The following is a 21,411-nucleotide window of genomic DNA, read 5'->3' on the forward strand; positions in this document are numbered from 1 at the left end:
TCACAAGTACTCTTTCTCAAGACATGTGCCAGAGAGTGGGAGAGAAACTCCCAACAAACTTCAAACCAACTTTGCCAGCTAGGTAAAGTGCCCAGGAGTCCAAGGGTTCAAGGGATGTCAAGCCCACCTGAGGAGAAGATTAATTTCTGCAAACTGCATCCCCTGCCACTAAGAAACAATCCCAAACTCATACCATGTACAGTCTCAGAAAATTACCTGACTACCCTGAGGGTAATGAGTCAGATATTATTTGTTGGTATTTAGCATCATTTTCATTCCCTTGGATGCTCTGTCTTCATTTCTGGGGCTGGATGAAAGGAAACTACATTTTCCATAGTCCCTTGCCAGGGGGGTTCCCAATACAGTTTAAATTCTGCCAATGAGATGTAGAATTAGAAGGCAGAAGGGAGGTAGAAGCCATCCTCCTTTCCCCAGCAGTGGTAGTGGACATGTGAACATAAGATGTGACTTTTTGCAGCATCTTCCGTAGTCCCCTGCCAGCCTTTCACTCCAGTGCTGCCGGGCAACCATGATTATTGATTTCCGTCTCTTGCATCTTCCTGACTTCTGCATGAAAGCAAGAAGTTTCAGATTCTGTTTTCTGGAAACTGAAAGATGGTGACAGCTCCCCTGACTTTCTCTCCTTAAGCTCTTTCAAAAGTTTGTAAGTACCCACTTCTCTATATTAAATGCCATTAGCTTTAAATATTTAAATTGGTTTCTATTTTCTTGACTGCATGCAGGAACAGCGTCTAATTCATTTTTGCATTTTCTATAATACTCAACAAATATTTATTGATGGAGTACAGCAGGATAAGTGACCAGATCTTTTGTAAGCCATATTCTAATCATTTTGTCACGACGCGCTTTGTGGTATTGTTATATTTCTTATTGTTTGTGTCTAAATCTCAAGCAAACTAGTCTTCCTAAGGGATTAGTACAGAGCATTATCACTCACTGCCATCTGGCTGTCTGACATAAAGACATAAACAAGATATTAGTTGAGACAAACACTCCTTGCTGGTTTAATATCATATACAATTTGATCCCATGTTCTGGAGTCGCTTGGACACCATCTCTTAATAAATAACCTGAAACCTATAGATACTAGTAATTAGACAATGGTGTGTTTTGAATATTATCTTTTTTATTAAGAATTTATTGAGATATAATTTGTACACATATGATTCACCCATTTAAAGTGTATAAGTCAGTAGTTTTCGGTGTATTTACAGAGTTGTGCAACCATCACCACAATCTAATTTTAGAACATTTTCATCATTCCAGAAAGAAACCCTGTGACCATTACCAGTCATTCTTCTCACCCCTCCCCAGCTATAGAGAACTACTAATCTGCCTTCTGTCTCTGTGGATATCTTTTAATTGAGTTATATATTTATTATTATTATTATAATTGAGTTATAGGAGTTTTTTTTAATATACTCTGAATATACGCTCCTAATCAGATATATGATTTGCAAATATTCTGTCCCATTGCGTGGGTTCTATTTTCACTTTCTTAGTAGTGTCCTTTGAAGCATGACACTTAAATGTTGATGCAGGCCAATTTATGTTTTTTCTTTTGTCATTTACACTTTTGGTGTCATATTTAAGAAATCATTGCCTAACCCGAGACACAAAGATTGACTTCTATGTTTTCTTCTAAGAGCTTTCTACTTACCATTGTTTTAAATATAATTTACTTAATTAAAAGTTTCTATAATTTAATTTTTGATAATAGCTGGGCTTAATCACCAGCTCTCAAAACTCCTGATGTTTGACGATTGGTTCTCGCCATCTGGTACGAGCCAGCTCCAGTACGCCACTGGTACTAAGAGTGTACAGTGCTGGGTGGGCAGAGAAGACAGACAAGTTAAAACTGTGACACTGGCACTGATAGGGAAGAGAAAGAAGCTGCTGGCCACTCACCCATGAAGGCAGTGGTACCCATGTGAGTCTAACCCTCCTCTGAAAACTGGTCTTCCTAAAGGCAGCTAGAAAACTAATCCAAGGCTAATCCCACAAGGAGTCTTAGGTGTGGTTCCAGGAACTGCAGGTAAGATGCAGCAATCAGAACGGGATTCCTTTGGACTAACTCAGAAGACAAGTTTGGGTGGTGGTGGCAGCATTAGATTGCCCTGAATTCTAGAAAACTCCTCAAGAGATTAGGGCACAGAGAAGTAGATTCTAGCCTCAGAGAAAGAGCACTGGCAGGAAATAGATGTGATATTGCGACCAAATCATCAGACGGAGCTCAGAGCAAGGTCCCACGCTCTGTCACCGGACAGGTCACTAGTCTTTGCAGAGGAGGAAAGCAAAGTCAAATGATACTAATGACTCTGGACTACACCCGATGGCTGGTAAGGAATTTAAAACTGGAGGAGACACCAGAAATAACCAGATTTCGGGGTTAGCAAGAACGAGGGATTGAAGACTTCTGATTCTGAGAGAATATCATTTGAGATACTCTGAGTGACTCCCCTCACCGCACCTTCTTTCTGATGCCCTGCTGTCAAAAACAACTAGAAATACTGGATAAACTATGTAAAAATATCTTTAAATGCTTCCTGGACCCGGCAAGATGGTAAGGAATCTATAGAAACAAAAACAAAGAAAGAAAAAGCTCCTGAAAGGTAAGTGATCTGTGAAGTTGGTTTTCACCCTAAGGGTCAATCTAATGGACCTTGAGTTTACATTTTTGAAAATTACATGGTGTGCAGAGGATAGCAGATAAAGCTAGGATCTATGGGAGATCGCTGAATAGATCTGAGATTCTAATGAATGACACTCTCAGTATAAGAGTGAGCAAGAAATAAATCCACCTTAAAGAAGAAGACATTGGAAATTTACCAGTCTCAACCTTTGCCCTGGGAGAATGAGAAAAACAATTCCCTGAAAATTCATAAACTCAAGCAAGTCCTTATGTCAGTTTGAAACCAAATTCAACCTACCTATGGGTAGGATTGCCAGATTTAGCAAATAAAAATAGAGACTATCCAGTTAAACTTGAATTTCACATAAACAATGCATAATTGTTTACTATATGTCCCAAATATTGCACTAAAATTTATTTATTGTTTATCTGAAATCTAAATTTAACTGGCTATCCTGTATTCTATTTGGCAATCCTACGTATGTGGTGTAAAACACCAAGTAAAGAATTTAATTTAAATTTTTCCAGGCTAATAGTGCCCCCTGGTGACATAGAAACAAACCATATCCTTTTTGGAGGAAGGTAACTCCAAAACAGGCTTCAAAGAATTTCCTCAGATAAAGGTCCAACACAAGCTCACAATCAAAAATCACAAAATATCTAAGAAATAAAGGAAATACAAGTGTGATCCAGGAAAAAAAAAAAAAGCCAGAAAGCATAGTCAAATCCACAAAGATTTTTGATATTAGGATTGTCAAGTATAGACTATAAAATAACATGGTTAATATGTTTAAAGAAATAAAAGGAGAAACTTGAAAACATGAGCAATGGACTAGAAAAAAATACAAGTAGATTTGAAAAAGAACCAAATAAAGGCCCATGAATGAATGAAGAACATAATACCTGAAATTCAAAACTCCATGGCTGGGTAAACAGCATATTAGACAAAGCTGAAGGAAGGATTAGTGACCTGGAGAAAAGCTTTGAAGAACTTACCCAAAATGAAACTCAGAGTGACCGAGAAATGGAGAATATAGAAAGGTTGAAAGGGATTGAGGACAAGGTTAGGATTTCTATCATAACTCGATTAGAGTTCTAGGAGAAGGAAAAAAGAGATTATAATAACAATAGGCAATAATAAAGGAACCAATGGTTGAGTATTTTCCTGAATTGTTGAGAGATATCAATTCTCAGATTCAGGAAACCCAAGGTCTCCAGCAGGTAAGTAAAATAAATTCATGCCTAGATCCATAAAATAAAACTATAGTGCTCCAGAGACAAAGAGACAATTTTGTTTTCTGTTCATACCTTTTTTAAAATTGAGTTCATAATAGTTTACATCATTGTGAAATTTCAGTTGTACATTATTTCTTATCTGTCACCTCATAAGTGCTGAAGTGCTCCCCTTCATCCTCTGTGCCCACCCCCTACTCTCCCTTCCCCTGGTAACCACTGAACTGTTCTCTTTGTCCATGTATTTGTTTATATTCCACATACGGGTGAAATCATCTGGTGTTTGTCTTTCTCAGACTGGCTTATTTGGCTTAGCATAATATCCTCCAGGTCCATCCATGTTGTCGCAAATGGGATGAATTTGTCTTTTTTTCTGGTGGAGTAGTATTCCATTGTATTTACGTACCACATCTTCTTTATCCAATCATCAGTCGATGGGCACTTGGATTGCTTCCATGTCTTGGCTATTGTGAATAGTGCTGCAATGAACACAGGGGTGCATATGTTACTTTGGATTGTTGATATCAAGTTGTTTGGGTAGATACCCAGTAGTGGGATAGCTGGGTCATATGGTATTTCTATTTTTAGTTTTTTGAGGAATCTATGTAATGTTTTCCATAGTGGCTGTACCAGTTTGCATTCCCACTAGCAGTGTATGAGGGTTCCCTTTTCTCCACACCCTCTCCAACATTTGTTATTTTTAGTCTTAATGATTATAGCCATTTCTATAGGTGTAAGGTGGTATCTTAGTGTACTTTTGATTTGCAGACAGACAATTTTTAAAAATGGTCAGAGAGAATTGAAATTATTAGGAAATAATAGCATATAATTGATTAAAGTTAAAACCTTCTAAGGTCCTAGTATTATTTGGGAAGAAGGTAAAGATATTAACTTTAGGTTTTTGTAAGTATCCCTGTTAAGTATTTAGGATAACTCCTTTAAAAAAATCACACAGAGAGTATCACTTCCATATTAGTAGAGGGGAAAAAAATGGAAGGGAGATGTTACAGGGGGTCTCGATCAATTTAAAGTAAGGCAAGGAAATCAGCGAGTTTAACAAACAGCCAAGGAGCGCAGGCACTGTGGAGGGAGCACCAGGGACCAGGACTGAAACTTTCACATGAAACTCCAAGGCCTTCCACTCGGTGAAAGGAAGCTGCTGATGAATTTCTTGCTTCTGTCAGGACTGGCTCAAGCTCTTGGGGCCAAATACTTTGAGATTCAACCTTGGGAGTGATGGAAGTCAAATCTGCACAGAGAAAATCAGGCAAAGATTGATAAAAGTGCAGCCACTCAAAGGGTTTGGTGAGGAAATCACTAGATTGTTGATTCAAAAATATTGTTTTAAGTTATCTGGAAATTTCCTAGATTTTCCATTTCACTTATATAGCATAGATGAGACAAAGCCTTGGTGTGTAAACATGTTTCAGTCCACTTGTCATTTATTTCAGGCAAAAAACCCCTGGTCTGTCCTAAATACCAAGCAGAGCGCTAGGCTCCCTTAAAGGGCTGGCTGTCCAATGAGAGGCTTACCTGTCATGAAGGTAGAATATTTTAACTACCCCAAAAGAGGTGCAAATAAAGCACGGGGGAATGTCAGGGTAGAGAATGTTCCGATTTGGTTGGGAAGATCAGATGAGGGGGAAATATGGGATGGACAGTCAAGGAAGGACTGAAATCTTTTCTACAGGTAATGAAGAAGACATTTCAGCTGAAGCTTACAACATACGCTAGAATATAGTTGTTGGAAGTCTTCAAGGATGCTTAGGGAATAGCAAATTATTAGTTTTCTTGATGTATTTGAAAGGTGTCAGAAAATAATAACACTCCCCTGGCCAAAAAGTATGTAGAGATGAATTGTGGCAGGCCTTGAATGGATAGCTGAGGAACTCATATTTAATTTGGTAGGCAATTGGTTGGGAGGCCTGCCTCAAAAGCTCATCACAGAGAGCAATCTGGTTTTCAGGGTCCATGCTCTACCCACCCCACGTGTCCTAGGGACAATGAAGCCTGTTTACAAGACCCAGTGAATGTTTGGCAATATATTAGGCACTTGACAAATATTTGACCATTAGAAAAATTTCAGGGGGCCAGCCCCCGTGGTGTAGTGGTTAAGTTCTCATGCTCCACTTCAGTGGCTTGGGGTTCATTGGTTCAGATCCCAGGCACAGACCTATGCACAGCTCATCAAGCCATGCTGTGGGAGGATCCCACATACAAAGTAGAGGAAGATTGGCACAGATGTTAGCTCAGGGCCAATCTTCCTCACACACAAAAATAAATAAAAAAATTTCAGCATTGCTGATGATTTAAGAAGTGCAATTGTAAACAAGTAAGAAATACCAAGTGAATAATAAACACAATGCAGTGAGCACTTTTGGGGAGCAGAGGACTTTTTTTTTTAAGATTGGCACCTGAGCTAACATCTGTTGCCAATCTTATTTTCTTCTTCTTCTTCTTCTTCTCCCCAAAGCCCCCCAGTACATAGTTGTATATTCTAGTTGTAGGTCCTTCTGGCTGTGCTATGTGGGACGCCACCTCACCATGGTTTGATGAGTGGTGCTAGGTCCACACCTGGGATCTGAACTGGTAAAACCCTGGGCCGCTGAAGCAGAGTGCCCAAACTTAACCACTCGGCCATGGGGCCGGCCCTGGGGAGCAGAGGTTTCTTACACCACTTTTTTTTTTCTGTAGAGCAATCTGATAAAAAAAAAAAAGTCATAAAATCTTAACTTGCTAAATTTACTTTTGGTGTCTGTGTCAAGAGAATAATACAAAAGAAAGAAAAAAATCAAGAATATGTGTGATTACATTCTATTGGAAAGCCAAACACAGACAAACTTTAGAGATTTCTGAGATTTCAAATTCAAGATTTTGAGACTGGTTAAACAAATGATGATATAATACAACAAACCATTATAATATAGAGCAAATTATGCTATATATAAGAATACCTTTTTGAAATAGCTATTTGAAAAAATATTAAATAAAAAATGGCATTAACTATTACATGTTATTCATTTATGTATGGAAATTATATCTGTAAAATGGACTATGTTACTATAAAGATTGACAGTCAGAGGGCCTTGGGTAAAAGTACCTCATGGTGCATGGATTTTTGCAGTTCTGTTGATTATAATTATGGTGGCTTTCTCTCATTATGTAGCTGGATCAATAGACAATGACAGATATTCTTTGAATTGAGACCACGAAACCCTTAGGCAAAGAGCTGTTACGTAGTGAACGTATGCAAACAGATGGCCATCTGTAAGGGGATTCTTTACTGGTTAAGGCAGAATAGACTCAAATCCCCTCTAACTCCAGTTCTTTTTCTTTCTGGGACTTTTATACTTTTTCCATTTTTTTTTCCATTTCTTGTATCATCTAATTCTTACATTATTCAAAGAAAACCTCACAGTATAATTGTCAATTTTACTCTGATTGGCATGCAAATAAGATTAGTCTTGCCAATGATGTCTTGTGTGACGCTGCTTTAAATATCAATTACACAACTGAAAAACGAGGAATATTTATGTCAAGTGAGCAATGAGATGACTAAATTTGGAAAGATGTGAAGTCTGCTAACCCAGATATTAATATCCTATTAATATAATCTATGTTAATGTGTCCCTGAAAATAGAATTATAGCCCACATTTAAAATGGACAATGAGAAGCTTAAACAAAAACTTCAATACTGTCTAACACATTAGGAGGACAATGAAACCAACAAATAATACACAGCCCTGCTGATCCAGAAATTGGAATTTGACCTAGCTCTTAACACTTTCCTTTTAGTATTCAGAAGATCTTACTAGCAAGTAACAACAGCGATTCATCAAAGTATAATGGTTTACATGATGTACATGATACAAATAGTAGCCAAGAAAACAACACAGCTTCCAGCCAGGAATTCTTGTAAGATAAACTATCAAATGAGAAACTAGTCCCCAGCACTAATCAAATTCAGGAAGCCTAATTAGAGCTGTTAAGCCTAATCTCCCAATTTGGCATTTGTCCAAAACGTGGTCAGGAGCTCTAATTACTTTAGTGTATAGAAATAGAGATGACCTCAAAACCAAGAGTGTAAGAACATCATTATCTCTGAGTAATGACACAAACTAGTATATTCTTTATGATACGTAAATGATCCCTTTTCATTTGACTGAAGAAAAAGAATCATGTTCCTACAGTGATTATTTCTTATTCTTACCCAGAAAGGAAGAAATGTAATTAGTGATAATTCAGGAAGCTGATGAAATGTATTATAAAAAGATTCAGATTGTTATCCCAAAGATGGTGATAGCATTTCATCCACAGTCTCCTAATTACTCCATACACTCTCCCTGGGTGACGTCAGCCAGACCCATAGTTTCACTGACCACTTGTACATCTGTAAAACTTCCAAATCAACGAGATTTTCCCTCACTGTCTTCTTCTTCTCCCAGCAAATGACTTCACCACCTATTTTCATCAAGAAAGCTGACACCTTTGGAAAGTAGCTCCTTTAACCATTACTTTATCCAAATACTCATCAGGATCCATCTATCCTAACTTGCTTCCCTCCTATCTAAGATCAACGCGTTCATGGTGTTCTGACTTTATACCCCCAACATTACTCAATCAGTTTTTCCCCTTTACTGTCCCTCTCTTTCCGTGGGCATTTAACTGGAATTCAGATCCTGCTCCTCAAGATCGAGCTAAACTGGCTCAAATTCGGATGGCGTGTGAAAGTCCAGCCCCCTGCTGCCCAGTCTTTAGTTTCCACAACAAAATCACTCACACTTAAGATTGGAGAATTTAGTTATCGACTTTACTGAAGACGTCTGAGAGATCAGAGGAAGAGTGCCATTACCCAGCACACACTTTCTACCATCTTGCTCACTCAACTCGTCCCTCTTTACCATCCTCTCACTTGTCATCCTCTTCATTTTGGATTGCTCTGGGAACACCCAATTCACCCCACTTCTAGTGTCTTAGTGCAAGCCAATCCACTTTCTCTTTCTCCACTTTATCAATTACTAACTTTCACCAACGATTGGCCTGGAACTTCTTAAATCTATCACTTTCATTTTATTTCTAGGCTAACACCTTAGTTAAGGTTTCTGCCCCTCACACTTGTGTTACTGCAGTACCACAGTGAACTGACTAGACTTGGGACTTTGACTCTGCCATCTCCAATAAATCCTGCCCAGACCTGAAAGATTTGTCTTTCTAAAGCCATCCTTCCCCACGTCAGTTCCAAGGTCAGAGTTCTTTGACAATGCCAATCTTATGTGATAAAGGCCCAGTTGCTTAGGCTGGCATTTAAGACCTTCCATAATCTGGTCCCAACCTAATTTTCCAGGCTTCTCTCCCAGTCCTCTGCCCCTTGAACCAGTCAAACTAGTAGACCCACTCTCTTTTGTATCTACTTGCAGGGCCCTGCCTCCCCAAGCGTGAAATGAGTTACCCCTTATGTTCCTGCTTTCTTAATCCACTAATTTTGATATTTGGTCTCAAATATGACCTCATCTTCCTCGCCTCTCCTGGCTCTCTCAGTCCGTAAAAATCTTCACTCTTGGACACATATCTCATTCCTGTTGGTCCATGTTAGAGTGATAATCCTCTCTGTTTGCCAGGGACTGAGAAGTTTCCCAGGTCATGGGACTTTCAATGCTAAAACTAACTGGTCTTGGGCAAACCGGGACAGGTGGTCACTCTACCTGTAACGAAGGTCCTGGGGCGGGAAAGGAAGGTAATACTTTTTGTGGATGTCTGCTACAGAAATTCAGATGGCAGGGCTGCCACAAAGAACTCCAGAGAGCAGAAAGGAAGGTGAAGGAGGACACTTGTTAGACCTAGGTATAAACAGGGAGCTGAGACTTTTGGATAAATAGGTAGCCAGAGGAACTCCACTTTGTAGTCCCTTCATTTTACATTGTGTTTTTTTTTTTGGGAATTAAGAAGAGTAAGGGGGAATAAAAAGATACATTCCAAGTAAAGGAGTTTTAATAAGGAGTTAAGTGGGTGGGAAAAGTACAAACCTTAGAACCCCGAGAGGAAAATCTAGACAGGTAAACAACCTCTTCCTTTTACTGTTACCTTGGAAACAGAATCAGAGCTATTCACTGCTAGGAGAATTAAATGAAACCCAGAAGTTAAGGTCAGACTTTCTGGAGGTTTTCTGATGCCAAGTTGAAATCCAAGGTGACTAATAGAGGTTTCGAAAATAGCAGCAGATTAACCAGTCAGTGTTAGAGATTTGTTACATGCACTTGGTGTATTGTTTGAGAATATTCAGATCTGTTATAGAAGAAAACAGATGGGACAAATGAACTAAGATGTGTTACGTACAGATCAGTGGTGAGTAGGTGAAGCACGTACACGTTAAACGTAGACGCATGTTAAAAGGGATGGAAGGACCAAGGGGTATCTAATTACCATGAGGCACCTGTGGCCAGGAGTACTTGTCCCGGCATCTTTCCAGTACAGCACGTATGCGTCAGTGGTTTAGGGAAGCTTCTTTAAATTGGCCCTCTTTCTCGAAGCTCGATTCTGGTCCTCATAACCACACCATGAGCAGGCAAGACTGATGCGGCAGCAGAGAGAGACGGGATGCATGAATATCACATACTCTGGGATTCAGGTAGTGTGGCCCATTCATCCCAATCACATCCAATCCTAAGTGTGTTGATTTCCCCTCTTTCCCCTTGCTTCCCACTGTGAATTTTTAATTGACTGAATAAACCGTGTGATGCAAGCATTTTGGTTTGGTCTGAGAGTGCTTCTGTTCCCTGCTCTCCATGACAGCTAGCCTGGTAGTGGACTGGGAGGCCACATTGCATCAAGGTAATTTCCTACGTGACATGATTTCAGAAAAACCTTCTGTGTGCTATGAAGTTGTCCTTTCTCCAAGTGGCATTTTTTTAAGTCAACGAGTATTTGCTTTACTAAATAAATTATATTTATGAACAAAATTGAAGCTTGAGACAGTGTATAATAACTTATTTTGGTGAATAGATTTGTGGCTTATTTTTGGTTGCTCAGATTTACAACATGTGACCATACTGTAATTGGATATGCTTGTTTACTTTCTCTCTTTTTTTGGGTTGGAAATAGGCAGAGTGCCAATAATTAGTAGCTGAAATTACTATTTACTTTCCATATTTCTGCATTTCAGAGGTAATGCTTTGCAGGTGAATTAGCTGTGTAAATGCTGAATCAATATCCACAAATGTAATAATTTGTTGACAGTGGGATAAATGTCCACAGGCATCGCTGGTCTTATGAGTGGGGAAATCAGCAGCCAAAGGCCGTCAGACCTCCAAAATCTCCATCCTTGACTCCCATCATTCATCTCTTTAGCATTGACTCAATCTCTAGTCAATTCATTAAATAAATAACAAATTCAACAAATAGTTATTTAGAAATGCCTGTGTGCCAGGATCTGGGTGACGACTATGAAAAGCCTACCCTCAGGAACCGTATATTCTAGGAGGAAAGACAGATGGACAAGGGAACAGTCAAAGGATAATACAGTTTAGATAGTGATCATTGTCAAATAGAAATTAAAGCAGTTTAATGGCAAATAAAGTGGCTGCCTGTGTATGTATAGAAGGTGTACAGTATTTTGCCAAAATAATTCAGAGGGACTTATATATTAGCATGGTTTAGTTTGTGAGATTAAGTGACTAACTGAAAGTATGACCTAACAAAAAGTGACAGAGAAGGGATGTTTCATGTGGGGAAAGGCCCTGGAAGTTCTTGACTATGGCTTTTACGTCAACACATGGCATTTGAACAACGGCATCTTTGGAGAAAAAATAAAGCCCTTATTTCTCATACAGTAAATCAACTATGTTCCCAATTCATTAAAGAATTAAATATTAAAGATACGAAGAAGTAAAAGGCTCTATAAATAGTCTTGCAAAAGGAATATATTTTTATTTATTTATTTATTTATTTTTTGCTTTTTCTCCCCAAATCCCCCCAGTACATAGTTGTATATTTTAGTTGTGGGTCCTTCAAGTTGTGGCATGTTGGATGCCACCTCAGCACGGCCTGATGAGCGGTGCCATGTCTGCGCCCAGGATCTTAACAGGTGAAAACCTGGGCCGCCGAAGCAGAGCTCGTGAACTTAACCACTTGGCCACGGGGCAAGCCCAAGAAATATATTTTTAAACAGTAGAGCAAAGAAATAAAACCACTAACAAAAATTAATACATAAGACTACCTACCAATTTTCAAATTCTGCATGCCAAAGACGACTGTACAGAAATTGTAAACAATAAGATAGGGAAAATGTTTTTAACATATATGACAAAGGCTTTAAAATCATTAATAAATAGAGAGATTTTTATGAAGTAGTGGAAAAAGATAAACAACCTAGAAGACAAATAAGCAAAAGTTTATTGAGAGACATGCAGATGGCTTTAAATATATGAAACAATATTCAGTTCATTAATAATTAAAGAAATTCAAGTTAAAATAACAAACCTTTGTACCTTTTAAATGGAAAAGGAGGGGGGCCGGCCTGGTGGCGCAGTGGTTAAGTGCTCACGCTCCTCTTCAGCGGCCCGGGGTTCACTAGTTCGGATCCTGAGTGGGGACATGGCACCACTTGTCAAGCCATGCTGTGGCAGGCGTCCCACATATAAAGTAGAGGAAGATGGGCATGGATGTTAGCTTAGGGCCAATCTTCCTCAGCGAATAGAGGAGGATTGGTGGTGGATGTTAGCTCAGGGCTAATCTTCCTCAAAAAGAAAAAAAAATGGAAAAGGAGGGAAGAACTTATAATGGCAGAATTTCATAAACTTTCATAAACTGCTTGTAAGCATATAAATTGGTAAATAATTTGGCAATATGTTTCAAAACCTTATAATGATTCATAATCTTTTACCTATCAAGCCTCTTCCTGGGAATTTATTTTAAGGAAATAATAAAAAATATATAAAGACTTATAGAAAAAACTATTTATCATAGCATTTAATGATGAAAAATTGAGATGAATTTAAATAAGATTGAACAGAGACAATCAACAGGGGATTGATCAAATACATTATGACACATTTATATAAAGATTTAATATGCAGCCATTGAAATTATAGTATAGAACAGTCAATGATATGAGAAATTAGTCACAATATTGCCAAGAAAAAAGCAGGTTACAAAGCTATATGCAACATGATTCCATTTTTATAAAATATATCCTACAGCAGTGTGTGTATGTATATCTATATCTACAAAAATATACTTCCAGTTGATGTATTATAGATAATTTTAAGTTTTATTCTGTGAATTTTTCTGTTTAAAAATTGTATAAAACAACATGTCACTCACGAAAATTAGGAATTTTACATTTTAAGTGAGAAATATTTAAAATAATTTAAAATGTTGCACCCTGATATTTAATATTATAAGACCCTTTGTGTCTAGCTACTGAAAGAAATCTATTATTAAATAGATGCAGTGATTTCTTAAACAAATATTATACTCAAACATTAGTTGAAAAGCATACATGTTTTATTATTAAACACATATTCCTCCTCCAACAAAACGGAATGTCATCCTGAGTCACCCTGGGTCACCAAGGGTCCCAGTTGGCTTTCTGCTATTTACCATGTCTTGGAAAACTGCATAGCTTCATCCTCCTTGATAACCATTTACAGCTGTAGTTTATTGGGAGGACCAAAGAACCTTTGATAAGGTTAATTCGTATATCTGGACCCACAAAATGCAGGCCACAAATCTAAACCTAAGTCAGCATGTACATCTTGGAAACGCCTCACTGTCAAGGAAACCTAACACCAATCACAATCCTCCAACTCAGCTTTAGCTGGCTCACCTTACCCTACAAATATAGGACCTGCTAGCCTTATAAGCAAATCCCGACCCCCAGCCAAACAGGCCCCCTTTCCATGTTGCCTGTTCTAACGCTCTATAAACTCACTCTTGCCCAAAATCCCCCTGAAAGAGTGGCCACTGCTTGTGAGGCAGTGCGCTCCCCCAGTGTATGGGTTGTATTCTCTTGAATAAAGAACATCAAACTGGTTGCTCAATTGTTTTAGTTTTGTCATTTGACATCTCTTAGAACAAGAACTAAAACAGCACCAACTGTTTGGAAGAAATGCATGGGCACTGGAGCATATCACACAAGAGAAAGAGAGAACTCACCCTATAGGAAGGGGTCTTGTAGGAGGAATGAGCCAATGTAGCAAGAGTGAAGGTCAAGGAGGGTCGTGGAATAGGAGTGATGTGGTAGCTTGAACCGGAATCCTTCCAAGCCAGTTATCCTGGCAGTGTACATTGTCCTACTGGGAGAAAAGTGCTGCGTGGGAAAAGGAACATGCTCTCCCAATGGATTCTGTAGCTCTTGAGGTTCAAACAGTCTCCTGTCGGACCACTCACCCTGCCTTACCCACTAAGCACAGTGTAACACGTACAGGAGGAACTGGTCTCCTCATTTGCAAGAGATTGTCACCCTGAGAACTAAGAGCATCCACTGTGGCCAGGTGAACCACCAGGCAGCTGAGGTTGGGTCAGAGTGGAGGACTTCCTGGAGAGGAGACTGAACCAGTGGAGCTGGTGAGGCAAGGGGTTGTTACTGCCTAAGGGGGGCCTGTCTGCTCGCCGCAAGAAATGCCAACAGTAGAGAGGCCAGGTGGTAGGAGGGAAAGTGTTTTATTACAGCCTGCCAGCAAGAGGGAAGATGGCTAACGTCTGAAAGAACCACCTTATAGAACAAAGACTACTGGGCTGGTCTCCGGGTAGGGGAGGCATCTGGTCTCTGGGTGGGGGCAGATATCTGGTCTTAGTTCCTGATAATCTTTTGTTTTACTGGATATGCATCAGAGACCAGAGCAACACCCTATACCCTGATTTAGTTTAAAGATGATAAGAACAAAATGTTCAATATGTATAGTAAAGATTACTCTTTACATGAGTGGTGCTGATGGGGTTCAGGGCAGGCTGCCCCAAGATGTGCCATGCTGGTATGTGGATTATTTTGAGCTGAAGACAACAAAGGCTCAGAAGACGCAGGAAGAACATTTGAGCTTTCCCGAAACTGCCTAAAAGAATTTAACACAGAAAGCCTGTTCCAGGAAAGAGCTAATGCCATAAGATAGCTATAGTATAATGTAAAATAGGTGTGATAGAAAGGCAGCAACAAGCCCATTTTTGGCCCAACAAAACTTGTTTAACAAACATTTCCATCTCCACGTAAATTGCCTTCCTCCCCTCTGAAATCCCAAACCACTATCCCCAACCTCCTCCTTTGTCTTTAGCTGAAGGTGATATTTAAGGTGGCAGCTTTGGCCAGATGGCTGAGTTGATCAGTATTCCTAGGTTTCTCCCACGTATACATGTTATTAAACTTGTTTGATTTTCTCCTGTTATTCTGTCTCACGTCAATTTAATTTGTAGCCCAGCCAGAAGGACCTAAAATGGGTAGAGGAATTGTTTTCCTCCCCTACAGCACCAGCAACTCCCCACTGTCAGTTGTAACCCAGCATAAGCATATACTGGTAACAGGAACAGGGGGGTCGTTGTCTGTCTGTCTACTTCCTGCTGAAAGTGATGTGGATTAAGGCTGCCCCAGCTAGAGAAGCCCAAGGTGACCTGGCCTACATGCCAAACTATATGACCCAGTGGACTTTTTTTATGGTATGAATTAGGACTGCCCCAGGGAGAGAAGCCCGGGGCATCCTCACCTGCATGCCGATCTATATGGCCAGATTCGTATCTAAAGTTATATGACCACACAATAACCAGACCCCATCTGCACTGAAATCATTTAATGACTTTTTACATCATCTTTTCTTTTTTTCCAGTAAAAATAAGTCATGTACCCATGCCTTATAAAATTAGCCCTAACCCTCAACTCGGGGCAGCAGCAAAAGCTCTGACTGCCTGTGGGTCCTGTCCCCACACACCAGCTCTGCCTGCCCATGGGACCTGTCCCCATGCCAGCGGGGGCAGCAGCAGGAGCTCTGCCTGCCCATGGGTCCTGTCCCCATGCCAGCAGGGGCAGCAGCAGGAGCTCTGACTGCCCGTGGGTCCTGTCCCCACGAACCAGCTCTGCCTGCCCATGGGTCCTGTCCCCATGCCAGCGGGGGCAGCAGCAGGAGCTCTGACTGCCCGTGGGTCTTGTCCCCACGCACCAGCTCTGCCTGACCATGGGTCTTGTCCCCATGCCAGCGGGGGCAGCAGCAGGAGCTCTGACTGCCCGTGGGTCTTGTCCCCACACACCAGCTCTGCCTGCCCATGGGTCCTGTCCCCATGCCAGCGGGGGCAGCAGCAGCGGCAGCAGCAGGAGCTCTGACTGCCCGTGGGTCTTGTCCCCATGCCAGCGGGGGCAGCAGCAGCAGCTCTGCCTGCCCATGGGTCCTGTCCCCATGCCAGCGGGGGCAGCAGCAGCGGCTCTGCCTGCCCATGGGCTCTGTCCCCATGCCAGCGGGGGCAGCAGAGGCAGCACCAGAAGCTCTGCCTGCCCATGGGTCCTGTCCCCACGCTATTCCACACTATTCTCTAAATAAAAGAGCACTACTGCCAGATCTTGAGAGTCTAAGAAATCTTTCTTTCGACTCCTCAGCTCACCGATCCCGCATCAAAAGGGGTGGGCATAGAGGGATCATAGAATGAAACAGAGTCACTCATGTTTTGCCACCGTAACTCTGGAGATCGAGTTGTCCAGTCACCGCCACAGACAGTTTAGAGATTAGTTTATGAAACACATTTGATCCCCAGTTTAATTATAAGGAACAGCCAGAGTCGCCACACCAGATCTTTCAGTTGCCATTGATGATGGCTACCAGCATAGACGCTCTGCCTGGGGGTCATCACATCCCTAAGGAACTCAGAACAAAGTTATCAACTTATCATAGCTGGGAGTGTTACCGAAACCAAAGTGAGTTCCCTCCTGGCAAGTTAAATCAGACTCTGCACAGAGGTAGTTGTCTCACAAAGTAAGGCATGTTTGCAGCAAATAGGAGACTGAGGGATCATTTCCAGAGTCAGGGTGCCCCAGAACAAAGAGAAGCAGGGACATTTATTTTGGACGGGGAATGAGTATTCAAAAGGGAGACATGGGTAATCACTTGGACAGGCTCAGTTGGAAAATGTGCTTCCACATACACTGCAGGTTAGGGAATAAGGCCTAAGCTCCTCCTGGAGAGATATTAGCACCAAAACTAAGGCAAAGGTCATAGGTATTGCTCTTGTGGTGAAGCTCGTCTGGTTCAGGGTGGTTGGTGATTGCATCTTCTTAACATAAGGAAAAAGAACAACTTGGAAAAACATTTAAAATATCCAAACCCACACTTGGGTTCTTGGGGCAACTACTCAGTGACAGGAGGGGCCATAACATCTACAGAGCATGTATGTCCTGCTACACAGTACCTGGATGGTGCATATCCAGCTGGGTTAGTTAATCAGAGCTCATTCAAAGTTACAATACGGTTCTTTTCTACAATATGGCTTCCCTTACGGCAACCTTGTGTTGAGCTGGTATCAGGATGGGGGCGGGTGGCAGCCTGGAATGATTCATGGGTGATGTCAGACACTGGAACCCCAGAGGTATTTTGGAGGGATTTCACAAGGGCTGGAGTTCTGGCAGGAGTAGGTACGTTCATTTAGCTCTCAAGATTTACATATCAATCTAAATGCCAGCTAATTTTTACCCTCAGGCTGGTGAAGCTTTAGCACATTGAGATTACTCTTGATGGTGGTTCTTTTTTGAAACTTATTTGGGTGGGTTGCTCTCTTTTGACAAATCTGAGTACTTAGCACAGGGAGCACAAAGCCTCTAAAACTGTCTCTGCCTTCAGGTGGCGGATGAGGACACATATGGTAAATAACGGTTGTTTAGTAAGGTTTGCTATGCAGCTGAGTTATTCTCCTCTTCTTGGTCGGGAAGAGGGGGAAACTTTTACAAATGGAAATTTGCCACCTTTACAAAGGGAAATTTATGCCCTTTTAGGCTGAAACGAGGAGGGCAGAGTTCTTCCAGTGTCTGCGGTTTCTCAATTGCTTCCAGCTCAAAATAATCCTTGTGCCAAAGCAGCATGTTTTGGGGTGGCATATTCTGGTCCCTTTCAATATTAACATGGGTCACTTTTTTTTCTTGCAGCTTTTAGTGTACTGCTTATTGCAGTTACTCACGTTTCTTCCTCTGCTACTAGGATCAGCTTCTTAAGAAGACCTGTCCTATTCACCTGCACATCCTCAGGGCCGAGCTCAGGCATTAAACAAATGTTAGGGGAACCTGTTGTTCCCCTCTAATCAGCGCATAACTGCTATGCGTGTGCAAACCAAATACTCAACTTGCTAGAATTCTTTTAAAATCAGAGTAACAGGCTTTATGACTTCTTGTGTACCGTCTTTATGTCAACTAATGTGGTTGTGTCGAGGTCTGCTCCCATCCCCATTCTAGTGTCACCGACTAATTGCCCAGAGGAACTCAAGGTGGGTTCAGAAGCATTTAACTGTTTGAGAGATGCAATCACCAACCACCCTGAACCAGACCAGGTCCCCCACAAAGGTGATGCCCATGACCTTTGGCTCATTTTTAATATTAACATCTCCTCTCAGAGAGGAGTGTAGGGGAGGAAGACATTTCCTCTTCCCAAATGTGGGTTCGTCTGGCCGGAGAACGAATTAAATTCACATGAGACAGAACAGCAAGAGAAAATTAAACAAAGCTTTATGAGGAACCATGGCCCGGGGCCTTTCTTCCCAAAGGAAGAAAGGGCACCGAAGAAGTGGGGTGCACAGAGTGGTTATATACCCCCAAACAGGGTGTTTCACATGTGATTGAAATGTCCCTCCCACAATAGTCACAAGATTGCCCTGTCGGCACATTGCTTGATGGACACAGCAGGTAATGGTCTGCTATCTCGGTGGGTGTAGCAGGAGGCAAGTGGATTGTCTGGAGCTGGGCAGTCACGCAGCAGCAATCAGTTCCTAGCCTAAGGAAAGATGCTTAATCCTTAAGAAATGCCAACGTTGGGAGGGGGAGGGAAGTCAGTTACAGGAGGTTACCAGACAAGCACAACAAAATACAGATTTAAGTCCTTGCCTTTGGTATTGATTAAGAGTTTCTAGAGAGAAGGTCATCTCCTTTCTTCTTCCTGGTACAGAGGGAGGCAACTTTTACAGACAGAGATTTACCTTACAAATGTAAATGTGTCCTAACGAAGGGCAAGTTCCATTCCTCCTTCCCTGTCCCAGTTTATCAAAAGCAATCAGCCTCAAATAATCGTGATGCCAAAGAGACATATCTTGGGGTGGCCAATTTCAGGTCCCCACAGGAGCTTAGGCCTTTTTACCATCACCAGCAGTATATGTGGAAGCGTGTTTTCCAATTGAGGCTGCCCAAGCAATTACCACCTCTCCCTTTTGAACATTCACTCCCCATCCAATAAAACTCTGCCAGGACGCGAACCCGCTCAGGATAAGCCAAGTGTTACTATTCGAAAAACAGGCTACATTAATTTGCTGAGGTATGCACCTAATTTTCTTGCATGGTTTCTTTGCACTTGAAAGAAAAATCCAGGAGAATTCTGTTCCAACGTCAAAAGGTTTTTTTTTTAATTAACTAAATTGCTTTTTCTCCCATTTTACTCGCACCCGTGCAGTAACTGGTTCCCATTTAATTTCTAGGGAGAAAACTGTTAAAAATTTGTGACTTCACCACAATTTGGCTTTTTTAAAAAAGCAAAGTAAAAATATCTAATTACACAGATGGACGAGGTCTGGTTCCTATACATCTCGCTCTTTCCAGATATTCTGTAATCAGAACTCTGGGTTTTGAAAGCTCTCGGCAAAACGAAACGCACGGATGCTCGGAGACGCCGGGCCAGGGGACGCGCTCAGCCGGCGCCCGTCGCAGCCCCGCCAGCGCGGGCGCACCGAGGCCGCGCACGGGACACCCACGGGCTGCAGCGGCGGCCGCCGGGGAGCCCCGAGCCCCGCGCCCTCCCCGCGCCGCCAGCCGGATCCGGTCCCGCAGGCGCCCCGGTCGGCCCCTTCCGCCCGTCCGCCCGGCATGCAGCTCCTGCGCGGCCTGCTGCTCGGGGCGCTTCGCGTCCCCGCCAGCCTGCTCGCCGCGGCCCGAGCCCCCGCCGCCCGCCGCGGCCGCCCCCCGCCCCGCCCCGGCGCGCCGCCCGCCGGCCCCCGGCCCCGCCCCGGCCTCGGCCTCCGCCTCCGCCTCCCGCCCGCGCGCAGCCCCGGGCCGCCGCGCCGGGCCGCCGCCGCCGCCTGCCGAGACGCGCCGCCCGCCGGCGCCGCCGCCATGGAGCGCCCCGGAGCCGGTGAGCGCGCGCGGCCGCGGGGAGGGCCCGCCTCGGCGCCCCCCGCCGCTCCCAGAGCCCGGGCGCCCGGCGCCGTGGGGCCCCGTCCGAGCGCGCGCCGGGAGGCGCCCGCTTTCACTTTTGTTTCCCGCGTTCTGATCCTGTGACCTTCGGTACAAAGTTCATGCCCACACCGCCCTCCGCCGGGCTTCGTGTGGTCCGCAAACCGCAGGCAGTCTCGATATTTACCCTAAACCGCCAACAGTGAAGCTCGGGACCGCTGCACTGCTCCATTTAGGACCTGATTGTAGGTTCAGAAATGACCTCTTTAAACTGGCGCCACATCTGTAGGACCGCCCAGAATTGGTTTCCAGCTGAGGTCAGCACTTACTGTGAAGTGAACTTTCTGGGCAGAGTGAGTTAGGGTTCGATTTTAGGTGAAGGGGACCAAAAACCTATTAGAGAAAAGGTGCTTTCTGCGAGATTTTATATAAGGGTGTAGAAAGATAAAGGAGCACTGAAGTGTTCAAATGTGTTATAATAGCTGTTAAGTAGTGTAAACAGTTTACAATTGTTACGGGAACGAAATGATTAGAACCTGGTGGGTGGGTGCGGAGGGCGTGAGTCTTCGAGTCGCGTTTATAGGGGAGAAGGGGTAGGGGGCTGTCAGAGAGGATTCACAGCCCAGTTCCTTGGCTTAGTGCGTGGCCTTGCAATGCAGGATGCTGATAGCGTCTCTCGTTCTTTTGGTCATATTCACAAAGATGTTTGTGGAGGCTACTGTCTTCTCACATCCCTTTTTAAGATATTATTAACTTATTTTGTCCATTTCTCTCTAGCAATTTGGGGTGTACTTTTGTGTTCTTTTTATGATGAGGAAACCAAAGCTTGGGGGTCAGGTGACTTGTTGTTTATCACACAGGTCTCAGCATTTATCTCGATGGAAGACGTTTCTATTTTTGGTAGCTAAGCCGGGGTGAACATGGATGGTGTTGACCCTTTCCATTAGTCCTTGGGAATATACACACAGTATGCCTAGTGGAGGAATAGAAGAGAGTCTTGCTTGATAAAGTCGTATTATCCACAGAGGAAACTTGCATTTTGTGTGACAGAGGGCAAACTGTCTATCCCTTTCTCCTATTTTGGACTGTGTTTGATGAAGCCATTTGCGGAAGGACCCATTTATTTGAATGTCAGCATACATTTAATGTAGAGTTTTATTATATATTTTAAATATATGCATTAATTGTTTTCTT

The 21,411-nt window shown here is 42.5% G+C and overlaps 1 protein-coding gene and 1 long non-coding RNA gene across 13 annotated transcripts in view; one reads left to right on the forward strand and one right to left on the reverse strand.

The window, feature by feature from the left end:
• Nucleotides 1–1,125: 1,125 nt before the first annotated feature.
• On the reverse strand, nucleotides 1,126–20,503 carry LOC103549627 (uncharacterized). Of its 3 annotated transcripts, none has more exons than XR_011522114.1 (5): nucleotides 20,405–20,503; nucleotides 14,040–14,179; nucleotides 12,371–12,615; nucleotides 10,308–10,455; nucleotides 1,126–4,365 (listed from the first exon to the last, which is right to left on the reverse strand). It is a non-coding gene; the product is annotated as an uncharacterized lncRNA (long non-coding RNA). The 3 variants fall into 3 exon arrangements; XR_011522113.1 differs by having other exon boundaries at nucleotides 1,128–4,365; nucleotides 12,371–12,499; XR_544576.2 differs by lacking the exon at nucleotides 12,371–12,615.
• The window catches only part of AKAP7 (A-kinase anchoring protein 7), a 134,570-nt gene continuing 133,180 nt past the window's right edge, over nucleotides 20,022–21,411 (forward strand). For 3 of the 10 annotated variants that reach the window (XM_008518097.2, XM_070557136.1, XM_008518096.2), the window contains exon 1: nucleotides 20,321–20,534. Coding sequence is in view for 3 of the 10 variants with exons in the window: in XM_070557131.1 (XP_070413232.1) it covers nucleotides 20,158–20,176 (19 nt within the window). In the remaining 7 variants the exon portion in view is untranslated. Of the gene's footprint in view, nucleotides 20,177–20,320; nucleotides 20,535–21,411 lie in introns of those variants that run through there. The other 7 variants (XM_070557130.1, XM_070557129.1, XM_070557131.1 and 4 more) reach the window with 6 other exon arrangements.

The sequence above is a fragment of the Equus przewalskii genome, chromosome 9, assembly GCF_037783145.1.
Source record: "Equus przewalskii isolate Varuska chromosome 9, EquPr2, whole genome shotgun sequence".
Taxonomy (NCBI): domain Eukaryota; kingdom Metazoa; phylum Chordata; class Mammalia; order Perissodactyla; family Equidae; genus Equus; species Equus przewalskii.